General features: G+C 40.5%; 1 protein-coding gene across 1 annotated transcript in view; it reads right to left on the minus strand.

Annotated features, from left to right (window-relative positions):
* Positions 1-4,507: 4,507 nt before the first annotated feature.
* GNAI1 (G protein subunit alpha i1) overlaps positions 4,508-21,238 on the minus strand; it is a 71,250-nt gene continuing 54,519 nt past the window's right edge. The window contains exons 6-9 of the mRNA XM_032802094.2: positions 9,939-10,068; positions 8,490-8,643; positions 6,460-6,666; positions 4,508-6,338 (exon numbers count right to left, since the gene is read on the minus strand). Of these exons, the coding sequence (XP_032657985.1) occupies positions 6,476-6,666; positions 8,490-8,643; positions 9,939-10,068 (475 nt within the window). The 3' untranslated portion in view covers positions 4,508-6,338; positions 6,460-6,475. The remainder of the gene's footprint in view (positions 6,339-6,459; positions 6,667-8,489; positions 8,644-9,938; positions 10,069-21,238) is intronic.

Below are 21,238 nucleotides of genomic sequence, written 5' to 3' on the forward strand. Positions count from 1 at the left end.
GGTCCTCAATTGGAAAGCCTGACAACTGCAGCCATGGTGTTGTCTGCATAGAGACTGCAGTGGCCACTGACCATGCTCTAGCATCAGAGGCATCCAGTGAGACCTGCAAATCTGTCTTCGTCACTAACTGACCTTCCATAGCCACTGCCTTCAGTTACTCTCTGGTCTCTTGAAGAAGCTTACCCATTAACTGTAGCACTTTGTCTCACTGCAGGAAATTGTACTTCACTCACAAGACTTGATAGTTGCCTATATGAACCTGAAAACTTGCAAAGGAGTAAACTTTTCTCCCCAGAACATCCATCTTCTTGGGCTCTTTATCCCTGGGCATAGATGTAGGCGGCCCAAGCAACTCAGAATTTTCATGAGCCACTGTCACAACCAAAGTTTCAGGGATTGGATGAGTAAAAAGTACTCAAAACCCCTTAGGGCGAACTTGGTACCTGCAATCTCCCCTGTTAGATGTGTCCAAGACAGATTCCAGAGTCTGCCACAGGTCCTTGACAGGCTCAAGAATGCCTTCATTAGTAGGCATGGAATCTCTAAGATGTCTGCCATTCTTTTAAGGAAATCATGGAAGGCCTTGAAATAGTCTGTTGTGGATATATTAGATGGTGCCATAACTTTGTCAGGTGACAAAGATCACATGGTCAGGTGAATAGGCTGATCCTCATATTTCTCAAGGAGGTATTTTTCCTTGCTGTGAGGTTCTTGCTCAAACTCTGAAGGAGTTCATGGTAAGAGGACTGTGGCACTTGTAGATGATTCTTTAGAAGGATGTAACCTTACACTGGATCTTGATGCAGCTGAATACAAAGCAGAGAGGGTGAGGCGAAGGATTCCACAGAGGTCAATAGAGTCAGGACTGAGTCTCATAAAGGAAGGGCAAATGGTTCCCCATAAGTGGAAACCAGAACATGAAAGCACATTGAAGCATGGGATCTGTGATGAGAGGGGCTCCTTTCCAAGGCTACACTCAGGAATCAACCTAGGCAAAGCATATCTCATAGGTGAAGGGCTCCTGCTGCCATGTGAAGGTGATGCAGTTTAACAGAATTCTTCTAGAGGAGCTAATTCCTGAGGTATAGGAACAAAGACTCATAGCATGAGGCGGCATTGGTACTTGTCACAAGGCACCCTCAGGGTGGGGCAAGTCAATATGGCTGAGCTCAGTCACAGGGCTCCATGGCTGGCACCAATAGGGCTCTCCTCGTATGTGGGAAAGTGTGGCTTAATGTCTAGAGTCAATAGGGCTCCCCTTGGCAGCAGGGAAGCATGGCCCTATGGTCAAAGTCAATGGGACTCCCCTTCGCTGCAGGGAAGTGCAGCCTAATGGCCAGAGAGTTAATAGAAGGGGATTTTGTAGGCCACCCTCAAAAGGGAGGGTGGCTGGGTAGAGGGACCCAGACTCTCCCATCTCCATCAGGTCCCAGCCCTGGGCCCTGGTAGTGGCGAAGGGGTTCACCACAAAGATGGTGGGGAATCTGCCCACAACACACAGACTGCTGCAGGGACACTGGCTAGTCCCTCCCTGAACTACTTCCTACCTTTGATTCCTGCAGTGGAAGTCTGAGTGTTCTCAGAGTCTCCAGGCCCCTTGGGTGGCACGGCCCTTGGCAGCTGCAATGTCTCTGGGGCATCTGCCGGTACCCCGGTGCCTGTCTAGGTCTCAGCATCCCCTGCTCTCATGGCTTGGGCTTCCAGCTGCTTCTCTGCTGGAGCTGAAGAGGTGCATCCTTCCTCCTCAGCAGTCAGCCCAGACTGAGCTGAGTTGCTCCCTTTTATACTGCAGCAGTTGGAGCATACTCAGTAGGGATGAGGGGGCGTGGCTTCCGCTGCCAAGAGTACTGGTTTAACCCTTTCATCTCCCATGCAGGGCAAGTATAACCCATCACAGTACTGTAGAGGTTGGATGCAGAGAAATTTTCATCTTCAGTACTCAGGGCTTTGGTATCAGCAGAGACTTGGATAGCACAGATACAGGAGAGACATCCAGAAAAATGGATTCTAGTTCCAGAGTAATGGTATATAAAAGCAGCCTCGGTGGACATAGGAAACAGTACTGATGGTGATGGAATTGTAACAGTGGTACCAATGCTGAGGTCTTAGAATTCTTATCAGGATGTAGTACCAATGCCAATGATGCCAAGGAAGTAATGCCAGTCACCAAAGATAGACGACACTTTGAAACTGTTTTTGAAGCCGGAGCAGACTGCTTTTGAGGGGGAACCTCAGAATCTGCACTACACAATGAGCTTTCCATTAGAGATAATGTTAATGGGCATGATGAACCCTTTGTGGGAGCTCAGAAAAAAATTACAAGTGGCACACTCAGAGACATGAGATTCCCCTAAACAAAATATTTTGTATGTGCATCATTGGCAAGCATAGATATCTTGCAGGCAGGGCATATTTTAAAGCCCAGAAACCTATTCTCAGCCATCAGACATATTAAAAAGAAAAAAAAATAAAACTTACCAAAACTAATTCTAAATGTAAGAACAATGGGGAAGCTGGAGGCCACCCTGGACTCTGACTCGCTACCATGGGCAACGAAAAAGACCTGCATGGTGGTTGAGGCTGCTCTGTCCTTTTTACCTTTGCTGTAGGGGGTATGAGGGTAAGTAGGATGCATGCATAGCCCCAATGGACACTTCTGGCTAAAAGATTCTTGGTTCACACACCTATAGTGATATCCATGTGGACAAATGCTCAAAGATACTTCCAAGTCACATACGATAGGCTTTTATCTGGCTGTGGTGCCCAACAGATTCACACCTTGGAAGTTTATCTCCATGATCCTTTGTACTCTTTATCAAAAGATGCTGAACATTTCAAAAGCACAAAGACCTTATCTCAGTATTCTTGTAGATTTTAAATTGGCTAGATTAATCTGTTTCTAGGGGCTATAGCAATAATTGATAAATCATACACATGCAAACTCTGAACATGCTCACACAAGAGGTAATTAATGTTGGGATAGAGTACCGTGAGTATCACTAGGCATGTCTCTGGTTTCATTAAAAATCGTAATAAATTGGTCATTTATGGTGAAATGTAAAATACACACAAGACAGAAGGAGGAGAGGTGTGCTGTTTCTTTAAAATTGTCGCAGAGAGCTGAATAAGAGGTGGACTGAGGAAGGTTCTAGGCTGTAGCTTACAGTGAAGCAGAGAGAAAAAGGCAGATCCAGTAACTTCAAGGACACCACTTTTCTCATCTAATGAAGTTATTTGTTCTGTGTTAAGAGGAAAGCTACAATTTCAGTTGTCAAAGGTGTTGGTTTCACAAGTTGATGTCATTTTGGTGGCTCACACACATTTTGGTGTTGGTGACACAAGTTGGTGTAATTTTGACTCTATTCTGGAAAGCAACAACTCTGAAAGTGTCCCTAGCCTGTTTGCCAGAAGCTGGGAATGGGCCACTTGATGATTACCTGTTCTGTTTATTCCCTCTGGGGCACCTGGCATTGGCCACTGTCAGAAGACAGGATACTGGCCTAGATGGACCTTTGCATCTGACGCCAGTATGGCTGTTCTTATAAGTGACAGATGTCATGATAATAACTATCTGCATACACGCTTCCCACATATGCTAGTGGATACAAGGGCTAACACTGTCTTTGGATGTATGAGTAGGGAAATAGCAGGAAGAAGTGAGGTGACATCGACCTGTATATACAGCACTGACGGAGATTATAGAAAGATAATTTGTAGTAGAGTAGTTCTTTAATCGACAAAGGCATAACACCCTCCAATGGCTGGAAGATAAAGCTCATGGGATTGGAGGATTCTCATCATTTGAAGTCTTTCAGATTGGATGACTTTCTAAAATCAACCAGAAATTATTAACTAATGTAGTAATTACGGTGAAATATCATGGCTTGTGTTACACATCAGGCTAGGTCTCTCAATAACGGTCCCTTTAGGCCTTAAAATGCATGAAGAAACCAGCTTATTTGTATACACATTCTGTAAATGTAAGTCACAGACCTGTGAGATTCCACCATAGAACCAATATCAGTCGGGGGGGGGGTGGGGGGTGCGGGGGGGGGCGGCAAGGAGAGTCTTCATGGAAATCTGTCCAGCTGCCAACTCATCAAGTCAAAAGAGGAAAGTCCATCAGTCTGGAATGGAAGAGCTCATGAGGAGAAATATTTTCAATGCACTTGTTTAGCACAGGACAAAAAACAGTGTACATATATTTCAGGAAAGAATTATAATTCATTTTTTAAAAAAAATCTCAATTTTATTAGGATGTTAGTAAATTATACAGGATAAAATTCAGGAATCCATCAGCAATGGTCATCAATGTGTGCTCATTTTTATTTTACTTACATACACTCATATGAATTTACTCTCAATTTCATTTCTTTTCATTTTTATTCACTATCTTCACAAAGTGGATGCAGCAGGTCTTCCATCAGTAAATTTAACGAAAAACATTTCTCTTAGGCAAGGCACAAAGAATTTAGACAAATTTTCATTAATTTTTGATTAATCCCAGTTTTGTTTTTACATTAAGTACAAAGACAACAAGTTAAATAGTCACAAAATATTTCAATGATACATAAAATCAGTTGTGACTGCAGCATAATGCGCAATTCAAAGCAGTCCAGGATGTAAACTGGTTACCATAATTACTAACTAAAAGAGCTTGTTCTGTGTGAACATTTTCAACAACCTCCATCATTAATAAATTAATATTACTGCTCCTTTGTTTTAACCTCTCATTTGAAAACATTTAGGAATTCCATAGCAAATAATGGAAAATTCCAAGAATGAAAAGAGCTGAGATAAGAACTATTTCAAGGCCATTTGACAGCCTTAAACCAAGAATACACACAACCAAAAATGAGTTAATGCTTTTAAATAACTCTAATTAGACATTTAGAATGAACACTTCTATGCATATGAATCTGTAAGAAAATATGAAAAACTAGCAACAGTTTCAGAGGTGTTCTCGTCGTGGACAAAGTAGTATGGTGTATGGTAGTTACAAACAATGTTCCAACAACTGTAGAAAGTAATATTTCTAAATTTGTTGTGACTACATTTCTTAGGTGACCAAAATGCTCAGGACAACCATCTAAGAACTTATTTACAAAATAATAGCTTATTTCAGTTTCAAATGTATAAAAATCAGTTTTGGCATTACCCATAAGGCAATGCACAATATACCCCTTACATAATAAATGATACAATGAAAGGAAATAAATTCTATGCAATATTATTTAAAGGGACATGGTCAATTTAAAAATCACACAAGTGCACACCATTAAAAGTCAGCATTAGCAAATAATTACCTCATATGGAGATCAGAGAGAGAAAATTTTCTTTATATTTGCAACAGAAAATATCTATACTATATTTGATACCACTGTGCACTGCTTTTTGGTAGTGTCTGGTGTTTTCATGACCATCAATATTTGTAGAACTAGTTTTCTTACCTACAATTAATAGCAACACATTAGGAACCTGATTCTGAATCCATGGAATGAAAAGAAAACAAGTTGTCTTGCTCTCAAGTTTTGCCACTGGCTTTTACGAGAGCAAGGAGAGTTTTGTCACTGGCAGGAGAAAAAGATAAATAGACAAAATACATTTTAAAAATTTAATCTTGTTATTGAGCCCAATAATTTCTTTTTACATTTCCATCAGTTTGGGCAATGAAAATTAACTAATCCAGTTTCAGTGTCTCAGTGTTGTAACGTTTGGGCTGAAAAGATTGCAAGCAGAAGTTTATTTATAATCAGTTGTTTCCACTGGAATTCTAATAAACAAAGAAAACTTATTAGCCTTGAAATTTTTAAGAGCTTTTTCAAAACCGAAGGTTAGGGACAAACTTGAATTCACGGTGTCCCTTTAAAGCTGAGCAAGCGCAAGACTATTTTAGACTACCAAGAAGCCTGTAACACTTGGTTATGCAAACAAAACCTAGTAAGTCAGCATGCATATTTAAGATGAAACAAAAATTAAATTTTACAAGATGTTTAAATAATCCAAAAAAATAATAATAAAAAAAAAAAAAAAAAAGTATTCTCCTCCTTAAGAGCATTCTCATAAAACATGGAAACTCTGGAACACAAATCAAGTTATCAAAATATTCTGTTCAATGTTCATACAAATAACATTCCTACAATTACAAGTATACATACAATCAAGACACTTTTCATTGTTACCTAATATCTAATTACTTAAATTTACAAGACAAACATAAATAAAGCTGTTAAAACAGGCAAGTACAGTACTGGTCTGTTATTCAGCACAAATTGTTTTGTACTTCTTACTTCCTGAAACCCCATCAGGTTAGAAGTTTGTGAAGTCATTCTTCAAATCTAAAAATAAAGATCAAGAAAATTAGACTCCTATGTACATGTACAAATGCCTTCTATTACCAAGGCATATACAAAATGATGAAAAGTTCTATTACTCATTCTGGTCAAGAAACACAATTACCATTGAATGCAAAGTCTTAGAAGAGGCCACAGTCTTTTAGATTATTTTTTATGATGACGTCAGTTACCGCATCAAAAACAAACTGCACATTCTTGGTATCTGTGGCACATGTGAAGTGAGTATAGATTTCCTTTGTGTCCTTTCTCTTGTTCAGATCTTCAAATTGACACTGGATGTATGCAGCTGCCTCTTCATAAGTGTTGGATCCTGAAGAAAAGAAAAAAGTTGATCAATAAACACTAAATTTCAGACTAAGGGCTTGTCAAACCCCCGGTAAGTGTAAACACACAGTGACCGATGCATTGGCGGTCGATTTAGCAGGTCTAGTGAAGACCCTCTAAATTGACCATTGATCACTCTCCCGTCGACTCCCGTACTCCACCTGAACGAGATGCGTAAGGGGAGTCAATGGGAAAGCGTCTCCAGTCAACATCGCTTAGTGTGGACCCCGCAGTAAGTAGATTTAATGTGTCGACTTCAGCTATGTTATTCAAGTAGCTGAAGCTGAGTAGCTTAGATCAATTTCCCCCTGTAGTGCAGACAAGGCCTAAGCAGCAATGAACTATTTTTTTAAAACTGCTGGACAGTTTCTTTAAAAATGGAAGAATTGTATGCAGTTTTAAGTAACCTCACAACTACTGTTTTAAGTTAGAGTATAAAACTTGCTGGTGTTAAAACATACTGGATTAATAATAAATAAATACACATACACGGAAATTTTACCCTTGACTTCGATGGGAGGTCGATCAGGTTATTAAAGAGCTATAACTGCTCTGCAAATAGAAATGATGTTTTGTTTCCATGGAATTGTTAGTTCATGTTTTCAGATTAAACACTAAGGAAAGCAACAACAACAACAAAACCTTCCCCCATTCCATTTATTTTTGTTTACACTCACTTTTCTTTTTCATGGTGCTTTCTTCCATCTCCACCTGCCTAAATTTATATTTGGCCTATTCCCTCTTCTCTCTCAGTTTTAATTATATTTTTTCAAGTAAGTATTCTCTGCAGAACAGAATGATAGAATTTCATATAATTATATAAATCTACCGATAGGTAGTAGAAATCTAAATATAGACCACTGCTGAATTACATCATTCTCTCTTCCTAAAGAATTCTTGCATACCATGTTTTTCCTTCCAATGTGTTTAAGAAAACCTAAATGCCCTAAACCTCTTTAGGAGAAAATCCTATGATTGTAAAGGTTTTGGAGCAAAATGGAGTACAGGAAGAGCCCAAGCAGAATAAATTGGAAAGTATCTCACCACGAAGAACATTTAAAACACTTTAAATACTGAACAATTAATCAAATATTTGTGTGGATTCTCCCCCAGTGCTTCCAAACATTCCATGTACTTGAAAAGATGTTTGACATCAGCTTTCAATAAACCATGAATGTAACAATACTTTTGATTACAGTTAAATATTTTAAATTCTTGTTTAATGTTAGTAATTGGCCAACTATGCTCTCAAACCACCACCTTACAATACATCTATGTTGGAAAGACTATCAGAGTTGCCATTTTGTAAGCTGTTACAAGTTTGGGACAGTTTTCTCCCCTTATATGTACAGCTTTTCATATCTTTGAGCTGTAGTTAACTATATTTTGGAATATTTTTAGACCTGGTTGTGATTTTTCAGGCTGTCAATGCTCGCAGCCCAGAGATAGTGAGTACTGGTCTAACAGGAGCATTCCTGCTCTACAATGAGCAGTTATAAATTCTCTTAGCCTTACTTATATTCATTGTTCTACTGACTCAGCTGGGACTACTCAAGTAAGGAAAGCAGGATTTGGCACATATTTTAAAGTGACTAAAAGTGGCACAGTGAAGTTTCATGATTTTGTTACTCAACTTCCATATGAAATTGGCTCCATTTACAACTAAAAAAAACTATCTCCCCAAATTGCTAGCTACAGACAACTTTGATTCCAGATTAAACTGTTTCTTACTGGTTCATGCATCATAAAACCAGTAATAAGATTTCATAACTGGAAGTGACTTGACTTTCCAGGTAAGTAGTAGAATACCTGCATATTCGGGGTAGCAAATAGTGAGGGGACTCCTTTTGATTTTTTCTTCAAAGAGATCCTTCTTGTTTAGGAAAAGAATAATAGACGTGTCTGTAAACCATTTATTGTTGCAGATGCTGTCAAACAATTTCATGCTTTCATGCATCCGATTCTGCAATTGAAAAGAAGATACTTCAGCCTACCCTCCATTATCCTTTTCAATAGTAATGAAAATCAGGAAACATATACCTGTTTGATAAAGTGAAACTCTACCAATGAAGTAATAAAATCTCCTGTAAAAGTCTTTTTGTATATTGAATCCCAGAACCCCACTCCAGTGCCGTATGAAATGGAGAACAAAATAATCAAAGCACGATTTCCTATAATAATTTTGGCAGCGTTCAGGTGAGTAAATTCTTTATTTTTTCCATTTACTTATGATTGTAGTTTTGAATATTGAATGTCTAACAATTGCACAGTTTAATGTCTCTCTTCTGTACATAACTGCAAATGTTATAAAGAAAAGACATTCCTGGGAAGACAGTGACCTTTAAGTGGAAATTGATTACTGTATAACTCCTCTTCAAGAAGTTAGAAAATCAAATATGGCAGCCCTGCCAGATAGTCAAGTACTCCAGTGTTACCAGGAGATCAAATGAAAAAGTGCTTTACTCACAAACATTTTCCATGCATATAGCCTCTGCCAATGCTTTTAACTGTTCACACTAGTAGATTACTACCCACCCAGGACAGAATTTGCCTAGGCTTGATTTGAAGGCTACTTCCTTACCTCCCAAATTACAGTCTACAGGAGAGTCAGCACCAAAGAAGTACTTTACTTATTAAGCCAGCTAGAGAGCAACACAGACTATGATCACTCTTGTCAGCTCCATGAATAAAGAATGGTGCTAGTTTGTGTCTGCTTTTGCTAGGGAAGTCTGATCCGGAAAGAAGAGTTGCTGGAAAGAAAAACCAAAGAAATGAAGACATAGATACAGGAGACCAGCAAATGCAGGGGAAATTATCAGAGAAAGAGACCTATAGAAAGGAAGATTGAAGGACTGGACACTAGGTAAAAAAAAGAAAGAAAACACGAAGTGGTGGTCTAAATAAGCCATATGGTTTTCTACTAAAAATTGTCTGAATCACCAAAATTTGTCTTATTAACCCCCTACTATGCAATTTAAAACAAGTGTTCACCTCTGTTACTTAATTTAAAAATAGAATGTCTTTTGGAACATGGAAAAGATCTATGTGTAAACAAAAGTATCCAGTAAGAAAGTGATATTCAAAAAGATGGCATTTTCTTCACCATTTCTACTGTCCACTGGGACACTTTCAATTGGAAATTACTTCCTTGTGAAAACAGAGGATATACACACTTTTCATAAAGGGTTTTAACTTCTTTCAAGGTGATTTAATTTTTATTTCCTCTTCTCCCCCTTCCTTCAAGCTTAGTTTACTTGCCATTTCCTCATCTTCTGCTAGGACCAAGTCATAATCACTAAGCGCTACACAAAAGATTATTGCTGTAACTCCCTCAAAGCAATGAATCCACTTCTTCCGCTCTGATCTCTGGCCTCCCACATCAAACATTCTGCAAAAGAGAAAAATAAGATAGCGTTAAAATTCCAGCCTTCTGAATACTATACATAAAATTAAAGAACAGACTGTACTAGTCTGATCACACAATTTTATGGTGAAAGGGTATTAAAGTTTTAGGGTAATAGCCTAGTGTTGAAAATTAATTTTAATAAAGCCTTAAAAATCTCTTCAGTACAATAATTTGCATTACTTTCTAGCAAAAACTACTTTGAAACTAAAGCAAATAAAATGCTCTGCAGAAGTAAACATGATCTGAACTACACAGTTTCTCTGCAACTGTTTATGGCTGCAAGATGTCAAAACATACTGCAAAATAAGCACCTGGATTTAGTTGTATTATACATGTACTTGAATGAAGAGCTTTTCAACTTATTTGGCTTAGTGGAAAAAAAATGCTAGCACTAAAAATACAGTAGACCACGAAAAAATTTTTTCTCTTAGAAAAATACTCTTTGAGCTAGGGTGCAAAATCCTGTACATTCAGGAGCACAGAGTAATTTATGTGTTTCACTGCTTTAGGGGGGAAGTTTTATAAAACATTTGGATTATACTCTGAAAATTGAGTAAAAGTTTCATAGATTCATAGACTCTAGGACTGGAAGGAACCTTGAGAGGTCATCGAGTCCAGTCCCCTGCCCTCATGGGGGAAATACAGACAACCCAGAAACTACAGACCAGTTAGTTTAACTCTGTGCCAGGGAATAAATGGAGCAAGTAATTAAAGAAATCATCTGCAAACACTTGAAGGTGGTAAGGTGTAGGGAATAGCCAGCATGGATTGTAAAGAACAAATCACGTCAACCAATCTATAGCTTTCTTTGATAGGATAACGAGTCTGTGGATAAGGGAGAAGCGGTGATGTTATATACCTAGACTTTAGTAAGGCATTTGATACAGTCTCGCATGATATTTTATCGATAAACTAGGCAAATACAATTTAGATGGGCTACTAATAAGATGTGCATAATGTGCTGGATAACTGTACTCAGAAGTGGTTATTAGATGCTCCCAATCCTGCGGAAAGGTATAACGAAGGGGTTCCGCAGGGTCTGTTTTGGACGGCTCTGTTCAATATCTTCACAAGCTTAGATGTTAGATAGAATACGCTTATTAAGTTTGCGGAGATACCATAACTGGAGATGCAACTGTTGAGGACAGAGTCAAGAATTCAAATGATCTAGACAAATTGGAGAAATGGTCTGAGTAACCGGCATAAGTTCAATAAAGACAATCAAAGTGCTCCCTTAGGAAGGAACCTTCTAGACAGTTTCTTCTTCCATTCTGTATGTGTGAAACTGATTGGTTCCTTCCTAAGTGGAGCACTTTGCATTTGTCATTTATTGAACTTCATCGGTTTACTCAGACCATTTCTCAATTTGTCTAGTCATTTTGAATTTTGACTCTGTCCTCAAAAGCAGTTGCAATCCCTCCCAGTTTGGTACGTCCGCGCAAACTTAATAAGCGTACTGTTCTATGCTAACATGTTGTGAATTCCGCGAAGAGCAAATACAGTCTTGGAGGAGCCGAAAAGGTAAACTTGCCAGAAGGAAAAAACACAAAGCAAGCACAAGAATGGAATTTGTTAAAAGTCTTGAGAACATGACCTAATGAAGGGAAGGCTTGAAAGAATTGGGTTTATTTAGTTTGGAAAAGAGAGACTCAGAGAGGGACCTGATAGCAGTTTTCGGTATCTAAAAGGGTGTCATCCGGAAGAGGGAGAAAATTGTTCACCTTAGCCTCTAATGCTAGAACAAGAAGCAATGGGCTTAAGTGCAGCAAGGGAGATTTAGGTTGGACATTAGGAAAAAGTTCCTCTGTCAGGGTAGTTAAACACTGTAAATTTGCCTAGGGAGTTGTGGAATCTCCATTCTCTTGGAGTATTAAGAGTAGGTTAGATAAATGTCTATCAGGATGTCTAGACAGTGGTTTGGTCCTGTTTTTATAGATGGGCACTATATTTGCCCTTTTCCAGTCTTCTGGAACCTCCCCCGTCTCCCATGACTTTCCGAAGATAATAGCTAGAGGCTCAGATACCTCCTCTATTAACTCCTTCAGTATTCTAGGATGCATTTCATCAGGCCCTGGTGACATTTCAGTTTTTTATTTTCACAGTTTCAACATTTCCAAATCCAAGTCACACGGTTTATCACTCAAACAATAATTTTTCTAAACTTTCAGCTTTTCAAGTTCAGCCTAGAAATCATGTTGGGTTTTGATTCGTGCACAGACATACAGCTGGGGTTTGGCAAACACGTCAGTTGCTAATGTTTAAGAGAAAAATCCAGTTCTCTTTCCTATAGCTGATTGGGTTGATCTTTAAAGAACTCTAATATATAAGCTGAGGTAAGCATTTCAGTACCCGAGAGATGTTTGAGATGTTTTAGTCAGCGTGGATTCCTCTATTGGTGGCCATGCACCTTATGGGTGGTGTGAGATCTGAGTTTTTGAATAGGGCCTCCTGATACCATTGTACAAGGCATAAAGGGCAAAGTGGCCACAACTCTCCCTCAGTTTCCTCACAATTCAAAGCTTGTGTTAGCTGAGGACTCCTAAAAGCAATCTGAAGTTGCAGCTCAGGCGGGATCTTGGGCTCTGAAGCCTAGAGCGGAATGGACTTCAAAGCGCTATCTACATAGCTATTTTTAGAACACTAGTGCAAGCCCCACTACCTAAGTCTATTGACCTAGTATGGAAGGCTCTGGATGCTGTGGACTGTGTAAACATGCTCTAAAGCAGAGGTTCTCAACCTTTTGCTTTCTGAGGCACCCCCAACATATTATAAAAATTCCACAGCTGACCTGTGCCACAATATCTGGTTTTCTGCATATAAAAGCCAGGGCCAGCATTAGGGGGTAGCAAGCAGGGCAATTGCCTGGGGCTCCATGCCACAGGGGCCCCCACGAAGCTACATTGCTCAGGCTTCAGCTTCAGCCCCGGGTGGCAGGGCTCAGGGACCTGGGCTTCAGCCCGATGCGGTGGGGCTTCAGCTTTCTGCCCTGGGCCCCAGTGAGTCTAATGCTGGCCCTGCTTGGAGGGCCCCAACAAACCTGCTCATGGCCCTCTGGGGAGCCCAGGGTCCCATGGTTAAGAACCACTGCTCTAAAGGTGCTGAAAGTATTCAACACTGCAATTTAAATATTCATCATTACAATTTAGTGTTTACTTTGGAAATTGTCTTTGCCATGTTTGATATACATTGAGTTATTTGCACCAAAACAAAGCTTCACAATTAAGTTTGCTGAGAAATTATAAAAGACCTATCAAAAACTGCATAGAAAGAAAATTGATTTGCTGTATTTCTGCAAAATTAAAATTTAAAGGTTTTAAACAGATATGATAAGTAAAATCCAAAAAGAACCAGCTTAACTTCTGAGACACAGCTTATCAAAATGGGATAAAAAACTTGTTGCTACTATTTTACATTTATTCAGTGCTCAGAAGCATGTTAGGTGCTTTACAGATAACGAAGAAATGTTGCCCTACCTCAGAGAACTCTTTTTTAAATATATACATGACAAAAACAGGAGGGATAGAAGGATAAAGTGTACGATAAGCTACAAGTCTACAGTGTTATGTGGTTATTTTAATTATTTATGAACCCTGATATATTAAAATATGCCTCTCTTCAAAACTTGTCCCTGTCCATTTGCATCTAAAAATATTCTGCTCAGAAGCAAGTTATTTTTTACTGATTCCTCATGTCTATAAATCCACTATTGCTTGCTTTAAAAAACAAACAAACAAACAAAAAACACAACAATTAAAATCCTAATGACTTCCGGCACTCCTGTTTAACTACTACAGTTTAACCCTTGTGGTGCTCTGGCCACAAACTCTAAATATTATGGAGTTCTAGCCATTTTTAAAAAAGGAAGCAATTAGGCAACCCACTAGGCACAGCCTAGCTGGATGACACACTTACATGTAAAATAAAGGTCAAGAAAAGATAAAACAAGTTAAAAAATCTACAAAAAGTATGAGTAAGTAATCTAACAAGATGTCAGAAATTTGACAGCCAGATCTTCAGCTTCCTGAGGAACAAACAGAACGATAACTAGGGGTCAATAACTCACAATTTGTACTATTGTCACTCCCAGGAGTTTCAAATTCCCTGGCTTTGCTAATCACTCTACACCTGAGGCTAAATATTCAATAGTGTGGCTTTTTTAATTTTACCACTGGAAAAGTAAATTTCACAAAGAGTTCGGGAGACAGAGGGGAGAGGATTCATTTCCATCTGCCGCAAAAGCTACATTTTTTCATGGTTGAAGAAAAATAATTCAATACACTTAAAACCTTCTAAAGTACAAAAATGAAATAAATTTCCAATGTAGTAAAGTCTTAAAACTTGGATTTGTCAAATCATTCCATGCATTTCTATCAATATAAATACTGAAGGGTTTTTTTGTTTTGTTTTGTTTTTTAAAAGTAGGAACAGACACAACGGATTAGATATTTAGAACAGAATTGCAGCTGGTGCACAAGAATCACAATTACCGAGTAAACATATTTTTGTAACAAATGCTGCTCTATAGTGAATCAATACTACTAAATTTGTTGCTCTTCTCATACAAGCCAATTCAGTGTACAAAAAGCAAGAAAAACACTTCTCTCCAGTTCCAAAACAACTTATAAGCTTAAAGCAGACTGAAGGAACTAATCTATGATTTCTTTTTCAAAATCCAAAAATGGAAACTGAACAGAACATACTATTTTAAGAGGAAAGTCAATTTAAAAACAAACCCTCCACACGTCTGCCAACATATTGTATCTACTACTGCTTCAATTAATACCTAAGATCACATAGCAGATTTATTTATTTCATTACACTTTATTGTGTGCCTTTGACGGTAGTTTAGTCCGTTTGTTTCCTCTGCAGAGTCAGGTACCTAGTCATATTTCCCCCTTGTTTGTGTGAGCCTTTCATACAGCAACAGAGGAGAGAAACACTTTAAAATGGTGTGACTGTAAAACCACAAGAGTTTACAGGCTAGAATTAGGGGCAAGGTTACTAATCTACTTGTAAAACAAAATCTAAACTATTTAAAAAATGTAAGTTAAAATTGATCTAAGAACCCTCCCACAGATTTTTCATTTAAAGTTAAAATGCTTTGGTAAGCCATCCAATTAATAAGATTTGCATGTGACCTTAGCAAAGTAGCAAACATCCAGACCAAATCAAAATTGATGTTCAAGGTCTATGTCTGCCTTCAGATATACATAGAATAACGTCCATTGAATTCAGGGAAGTTGCAATCATTTATCCAAGGACAAAATTGTTAGTGATAGGTCACTAATAAACAGCATCCTCGTTTTCAAAAGACTGGCTGGCCTAGCAAGGATTAAAAAAATGTTTGTCAGGTACAGCTAGACTCCATTCTGGATTTGACCATTTCTTTCCGCCCGCATTTACACTGGGAGGAAGCCACATATTCCTACTAAGGTACGTTTGTATGTCAGCAAGAAGTGAAGCAGATGGAGCAGCCAAAGTGCCTATTTATTTGTATTACCATAGGAGCCTTAGTGCAGCAAAAGCAGCCAGATTCTTCAAAGAACAGCAGAAGCTTCGCAAGACCTGGGGTTGGGAAGAGAAAAAGGAGGGAAGAGGGGGAAAGAGGTATATTTGGCTCTTCCCTCAATCTATCTAAAGAATATGGGAGGGAAAAGGAAAGAAGGGAAAGAGAAACACATCAAACACCTCAAAGCCAGGTGAGAAAATTGAAGGGGCATCTGTGTTCCCTCATAAGAACAGATTCATTAAAACAAGAAGTGATTATTTTAACCATCTAATCTGACCAAGCCAAGAATTTCATCCAGAAATTCCTCCACGTCAATACCCTGTGTTTGAGCTGAAGTATCTTATTCTACAAAGACATCTAGTTTTGACTTAAGACTTCAGGTGATGGCGAAGCCACAACCTTTGATAAGCTGTTCTAATAGTTAAGTACCCAAACTTAAAAATGTGTGGTTTATCTCTAGCCTGAATTAATCTATTTTAGGCCTCTGGTCTTGTCTGCTAGAATAAAGAGCCCTTTACAGGTATGAACGAGCAATCAAGTCACCTCTTAACCTGCCCTTTGATAAATTAAATAGACTGAGCTTCCTAAATCTTTCACTGAATGGTGAGTTTTCCAGACCTTGACTCATTTTTGCAGCTCTTTTCTGAACCCTTTTCAATTTTTTAACGTCCTTTTTAAAGTGTGAACACCAGAACTGGACAAACATTCCAATAATGACTCACCAATGCTGTTTAGCGGTAATACTACCTGTTTATTCCTGCTCAATGTTTCCCAGCTTATACATCTAGGTACCCACCACAGCCCTTAAATACTCTTCAGAATCACTGCTTTTGAGGATACAGTTTGCCATACGGGTAAGATCCAGGCTCTGGTCTGACATTCTCTCAGGTTTCATGCAGGTCACTAACTGGCATGGGCTTGTGGCACGCCACGCACTGTTTGAAGCCGTGGGAGCGAGGCATGCGCCAGTGTCCCAGAAGGACTAGTCCTGCAGGGCAGGAACTTACGAAGGGCTTGTCTACACTGGCAATTAACAACGCTGCAACTTTCTCACTAAGGGGTGTGAAAAAACACCCACAAGTGCAGCAAGGTGCAGCGTTATAAAGCGCCAGTGTACACAGTGCCCCAAGTGCTCGAAGCCACACTCCTAGCACTGGGAGTTACGCCCCTTGTGGAGGTGGCTTTTTTAGAGCGCTGGGAGAGCTCTCTCCCAGTGCTGTGCCGTGAGCACACAAGACACTTTAAAGCGCTGCCATGGCAGTGCTTTAGCGTTGCCAGTGTAGGCTTGCCCTAAGTGATCTAACTACTTGTTAATTTATTCTAATCCTAACTATTTACATGCCATTTAAAAATCTCTGTTTACAGGATAAAGAAAACCACTCTGGAGAATCACTTGCAAAGCAAGAGAAACAGTGTTCCAGCAACCGTCACAGTCGGTAAGAAGGAATTGAAGGGGTGACAGGACCTATATACTGCAGTATGAAGGTGCCACTCCAGGGGGCACCAGAGTCAAGCTGACAGATACCACTAGGGAAGAAAACTTCTGGTGATGGTGCAGTCACACCTACATTAGAATAGACATGAGCAAGCACTCAAAGAACTCCAGTTACTACAAGGTAAGTAACCTTCATTTCTTCTTTGAGTGCTGGTCCCTATGGGTATTTGCTTCCCAGGGTTGTGAGGCACCTTGCTACCACCTGCCCTTAGTGTGAGGAAACTCTGTCTGTGCCTGCCAGAGTCAGTTCCCCAACTGTACTTATCTAGGCAACACACACACTCCTCTCTAGATCTATGCAGAAACTATTCTCTCTCTACAGGTTAGCCAAAGGCACACACCAACCCCCAAACGTCTCCCCAGAGTGTCCAGCCCATTCCACTGGACACTCACAATATTCATAGATCTGCTGCTTCCAAAGAAACAGTATTGCCCCCAGCTTACAGATGCACCTCAGATCATCTCTGTGCTAAACCTTTAGATATATTTACAGAAAATTCAAATAAAAGTTTATTTAACAAAGAATAGTGATTCAAGTGATAGCAAATAGAAATATTGGAAACATGGTTCTATACAAAATAAAATAACGTACATTTTAGAGCCTAGAGTTAATTAACAAAATAGTCTCATGTCTAGCAGAGTAGTACTTAGCAGTGCTTTACCTGATACCTCTTTTCATGAGGCACAACACTGTCAGCTTGATGGGGTCTAAATTAGCTGTTACCACTCAAGAAACAGATCCTGGAGTCATTGTGAATAGTTCTCTGAAAACATCCACTCAACATGCAGTGCCAGTCAAAAAGGTGAACGGAATGTTGGGAATCATTAAGAAAGGGATAGAAAGAAGAAAATATATTGCCTCTATATAAGTCCATGGTACGCCCACATCTTAAACACTGTATGCAGATGTGGTCGCCCCATTTCAAAAAAGATATATTGGAATTGGAAACAGTTCAGAAAAGGACAACAAAAATGGGGTATGGAACAGCTTCCATATGAGGAGAGATTAAGACTGGGACTTTTCAGCTTGAAAAAGAGATGACTGGGGGGGATATGACAGAGGTCTATAAAATCATGACTGGTGTGGAGAAAGTAAATAAGGAGGTGTTATTTACTCTGTCTCATAACACAAGAACTAGGGGTCACCAAGTGAAATTAATAGGCAGCAGGTTTAAAAACAAACAAAAGGAAGTATTTTTCTTTCATACAACGCACAGTCAACCTGTGGAACTCCTTGCCAGAGGATGTTGTGAAGGCCAGGATTATAACAGGGTTCAAAAAAGAACCAGATAAATTCATGGAAGATAGTCATCCGAGTGCGTAATAGCCAGGTATGGGCGGCGATAGTGTCTCTGAGCCCGATTCAGCCAAGAAAACTGGGAATGGGAGAAGAGGACATGAATCACTTGATGCATATCTTCTCGTTACTCCCTTTGGGGCTGGCATTGGCCACTGTTGGAAGATGAACACTGGGCTAGAAGGACCTTTGGTCGACCCGTATGGCCTTATGTTAAGTATGCCTCCTCAGATGAAGGATCACTCCTCTAGAGGCAGGGGCGGCTCTATGTATTTTGTACACTCAAGCATGCAGTCAGTTGGAATGCCTCCGGGAGGTCTGCCGGTCCTGCGCCTTCAAGCGTACCTGCGCAAATTGCCACGAACCGCGGGCGTGGAACTCCCTCAGAAATGCGCTGAAGGCAGCCTGACTGCCACCCTCACAGCAACCAGCAGGGTGCCCCTGCGGCTTCCTCCTCAGGATGCACTTGGTGCGCTGGGTGCCTGAGCCACCCTGCTTAAGGGTTTTTAAGGCCCGGCTTGAACAAAGCCAGCTGGGATGATTAGTTGAGGGTGGTCCTTGCTTTGAGCAGTGGTTGGACTAAATGACCTCTGAGATTTCTTCCAACCCTATTATTTATGATTCTATGAGCAGAGTGTCTCTTGTACTCTAGATACAATTCAAGCCAATCATTTATCCTTATTCATAAACAGAAATCCCGCTTACTGTTTCTTCTTGGCTTTCCTCTTATTGATTTCGCAGTCTCTTGATTATGCAACGGCTATACATGGCAGGCAGACAATACCTAAAACATATGACCAGACAGGGAGATCCGCATCTCTTACACCTGTCTGAAAAAAAAAAACAAATGTATATACTTTGGAACTACTGTTTCTTCGAGATGTGTTGCACTTGCCCATTCTGCATTAGGTGTGTGATTGCAGTGAAGTCACCAGAAATTTTTCCCTCAGTGATCCCCACTGAGTCGGCTCTAGCGTTCTCTGGTGTTGTGTGCTCATGTGCCGGTATAAGGGGCCCAGCCAGCCGTGCATCCTCTCAGTTCCCTTTTTGCGAGCCAACTCTGACAGAGGGTCAGGGAGTCGTGGAATGGACATAGAATCATAGAAGATTAGGGTTGGAAGAGATCTCAGGAGGTCAACCCCCTGCTCAAACGAGGACCATATGCAACACATCTCTAAGAGCAAGTTATGGAAAGGTTAGGAACTGTTCTTCTTCGAGTGCTTGCATATGTCCATTCCATGTTAGGTGACTCCCAAGCAGTACCATAGGAGGTGGGACCGGAGTTCATGGACACGCTGACCGCAACACAGCTCAACCAAACCTGGAGTCATCTCTAGCTTGCTGGGTGATGGCACAGTGGCAAGAAAACGTATGTACCAATGACCAAGTCACCGTTCTGCAGATGTCCTCGATTGGCACTTGGGCGAATAATGCTGCTGAGGAAGCTTGCGTCCTTTTAGAATGGGCCGTCACTATAGCCAATGGTGGAAACTCTGCCTGCTCGTAGCATGGGTGAATGCATGATGTGATCAAGGATGAGATCCTCTGAGCCAAAATAAGAAGGCCTTTCATCCTGTCCGCTATTGCCACAAAGAGCTGTGTGGATCTACAGAACTTTTTGTCCTCTCAGTGTAGAATGCCAGGGTACATCTAACGTCCGGTGTGCAGAGACGTTGCTCCTCCCTGTTCGTGTGCAGTTTTGGGAAGAAAACTAGCAGAAAAGTAGCCTGATTACAGTGAAATTGCGAACCACCTTTGGGAGGAATGCAGGGTGAGGGCAAAGCTGTCCCTTGTCCTTAAAGACGACTTATAGGGCCCTGAACTCCTGGCTAAAGGGATAGCCCCCAAAAAGGCCACCTTCCAGGAAAAGTTTGACAAGGGGCATGTTGCCAACAGCTTGAACAGGAGGCCCATGAGTTTTGACAAGACAAGGTTTAGGACCCACAGGAGAATGGGCTCCCAAATCTGAAGGTATAGTCTTTCCAGGCTCTTGAGAAAATGAACTGTCATCTTAAGTGAGAAAACTGATCTGCCATCCGCCGGGGTGTGGAATACAGAAATCGCTGCCAGGTGCACTTTAACTGATGAAATTGCCAGACCTTGCTGTTTCAGATGTAACAAATATTCCAGAATAGCCTGCAGAGATGACCACGTGGGTGAGACACCTTGCTGGGAAGAGCAAATGGAAAAACGCTTCCATTTGGCGAGGTATGTAGCTCTGGTAGAGAGCTTCCTGCAACCTAGCAGAATCTAGCAGACTTGCTCCAAACAGGCCAGCTCCTCAGGATTTAGCCATAGAGCTTTCAAGCTGCCAGGTGAAGGATATTGAGGTTTGGATGGAGCATTCGACTGTGGTCCTGCTATATCAGGTCTGGGAGGAGAGAGCAGCATCAGAGTCGCTACTAGAAGGCCCAACAGCATGGTGAACCAGCGTTCGCAGGGCTAGGCTGGGGCTACAAGAATGACCCGCTCTCTGTCTTGCTTGATCTTCAGTAGGACCTTGTGCACTAGAAGAATGGGAGGAAAGGCATACAATAAGTGTCCAGTTCAAGAGAGCAGGAAAGCGTCCATGAGTGAGCCCTGGCTGTGGCCTCACAGGAAGGAGAATGGGTGACACTTCCTGTTCTGCCTGGTTGAAAACAGGTCTACCTGGGGAGTCCCCCACTGATGGAAAATGATCTTTACTAGGTCATAACAAAAAGGGACCACTCATGGTGATTGGAGAAAACTGCTGAGGTAATCTGCCAGCTTGTTCCTGGCTCTCGGAAGGTGAGAAGCTTTGAGGTGGATTGAGTGTGTTATGCAGAACTCCCACAAGCAATTAGTTTCCTGACATGGGGGGGGAGGGGGC

The sequence above is a fragment of the Chelonoidis abingdonii genome, chromosome 1 (genome assembly GCF_003597395.2).
Source record: "Chelonoidis abingdonii isolate Lonesome George chromosome 1, CheloAbing_2.0, whole genome shotgun sequence".
Classification (NCBI taxonomy): domain Eukaryota; kingdom Metazoa; phylum Chordata; order Testudines; family Testudinidae; genus Chelonoidis; species Chelonoidis abingdonii.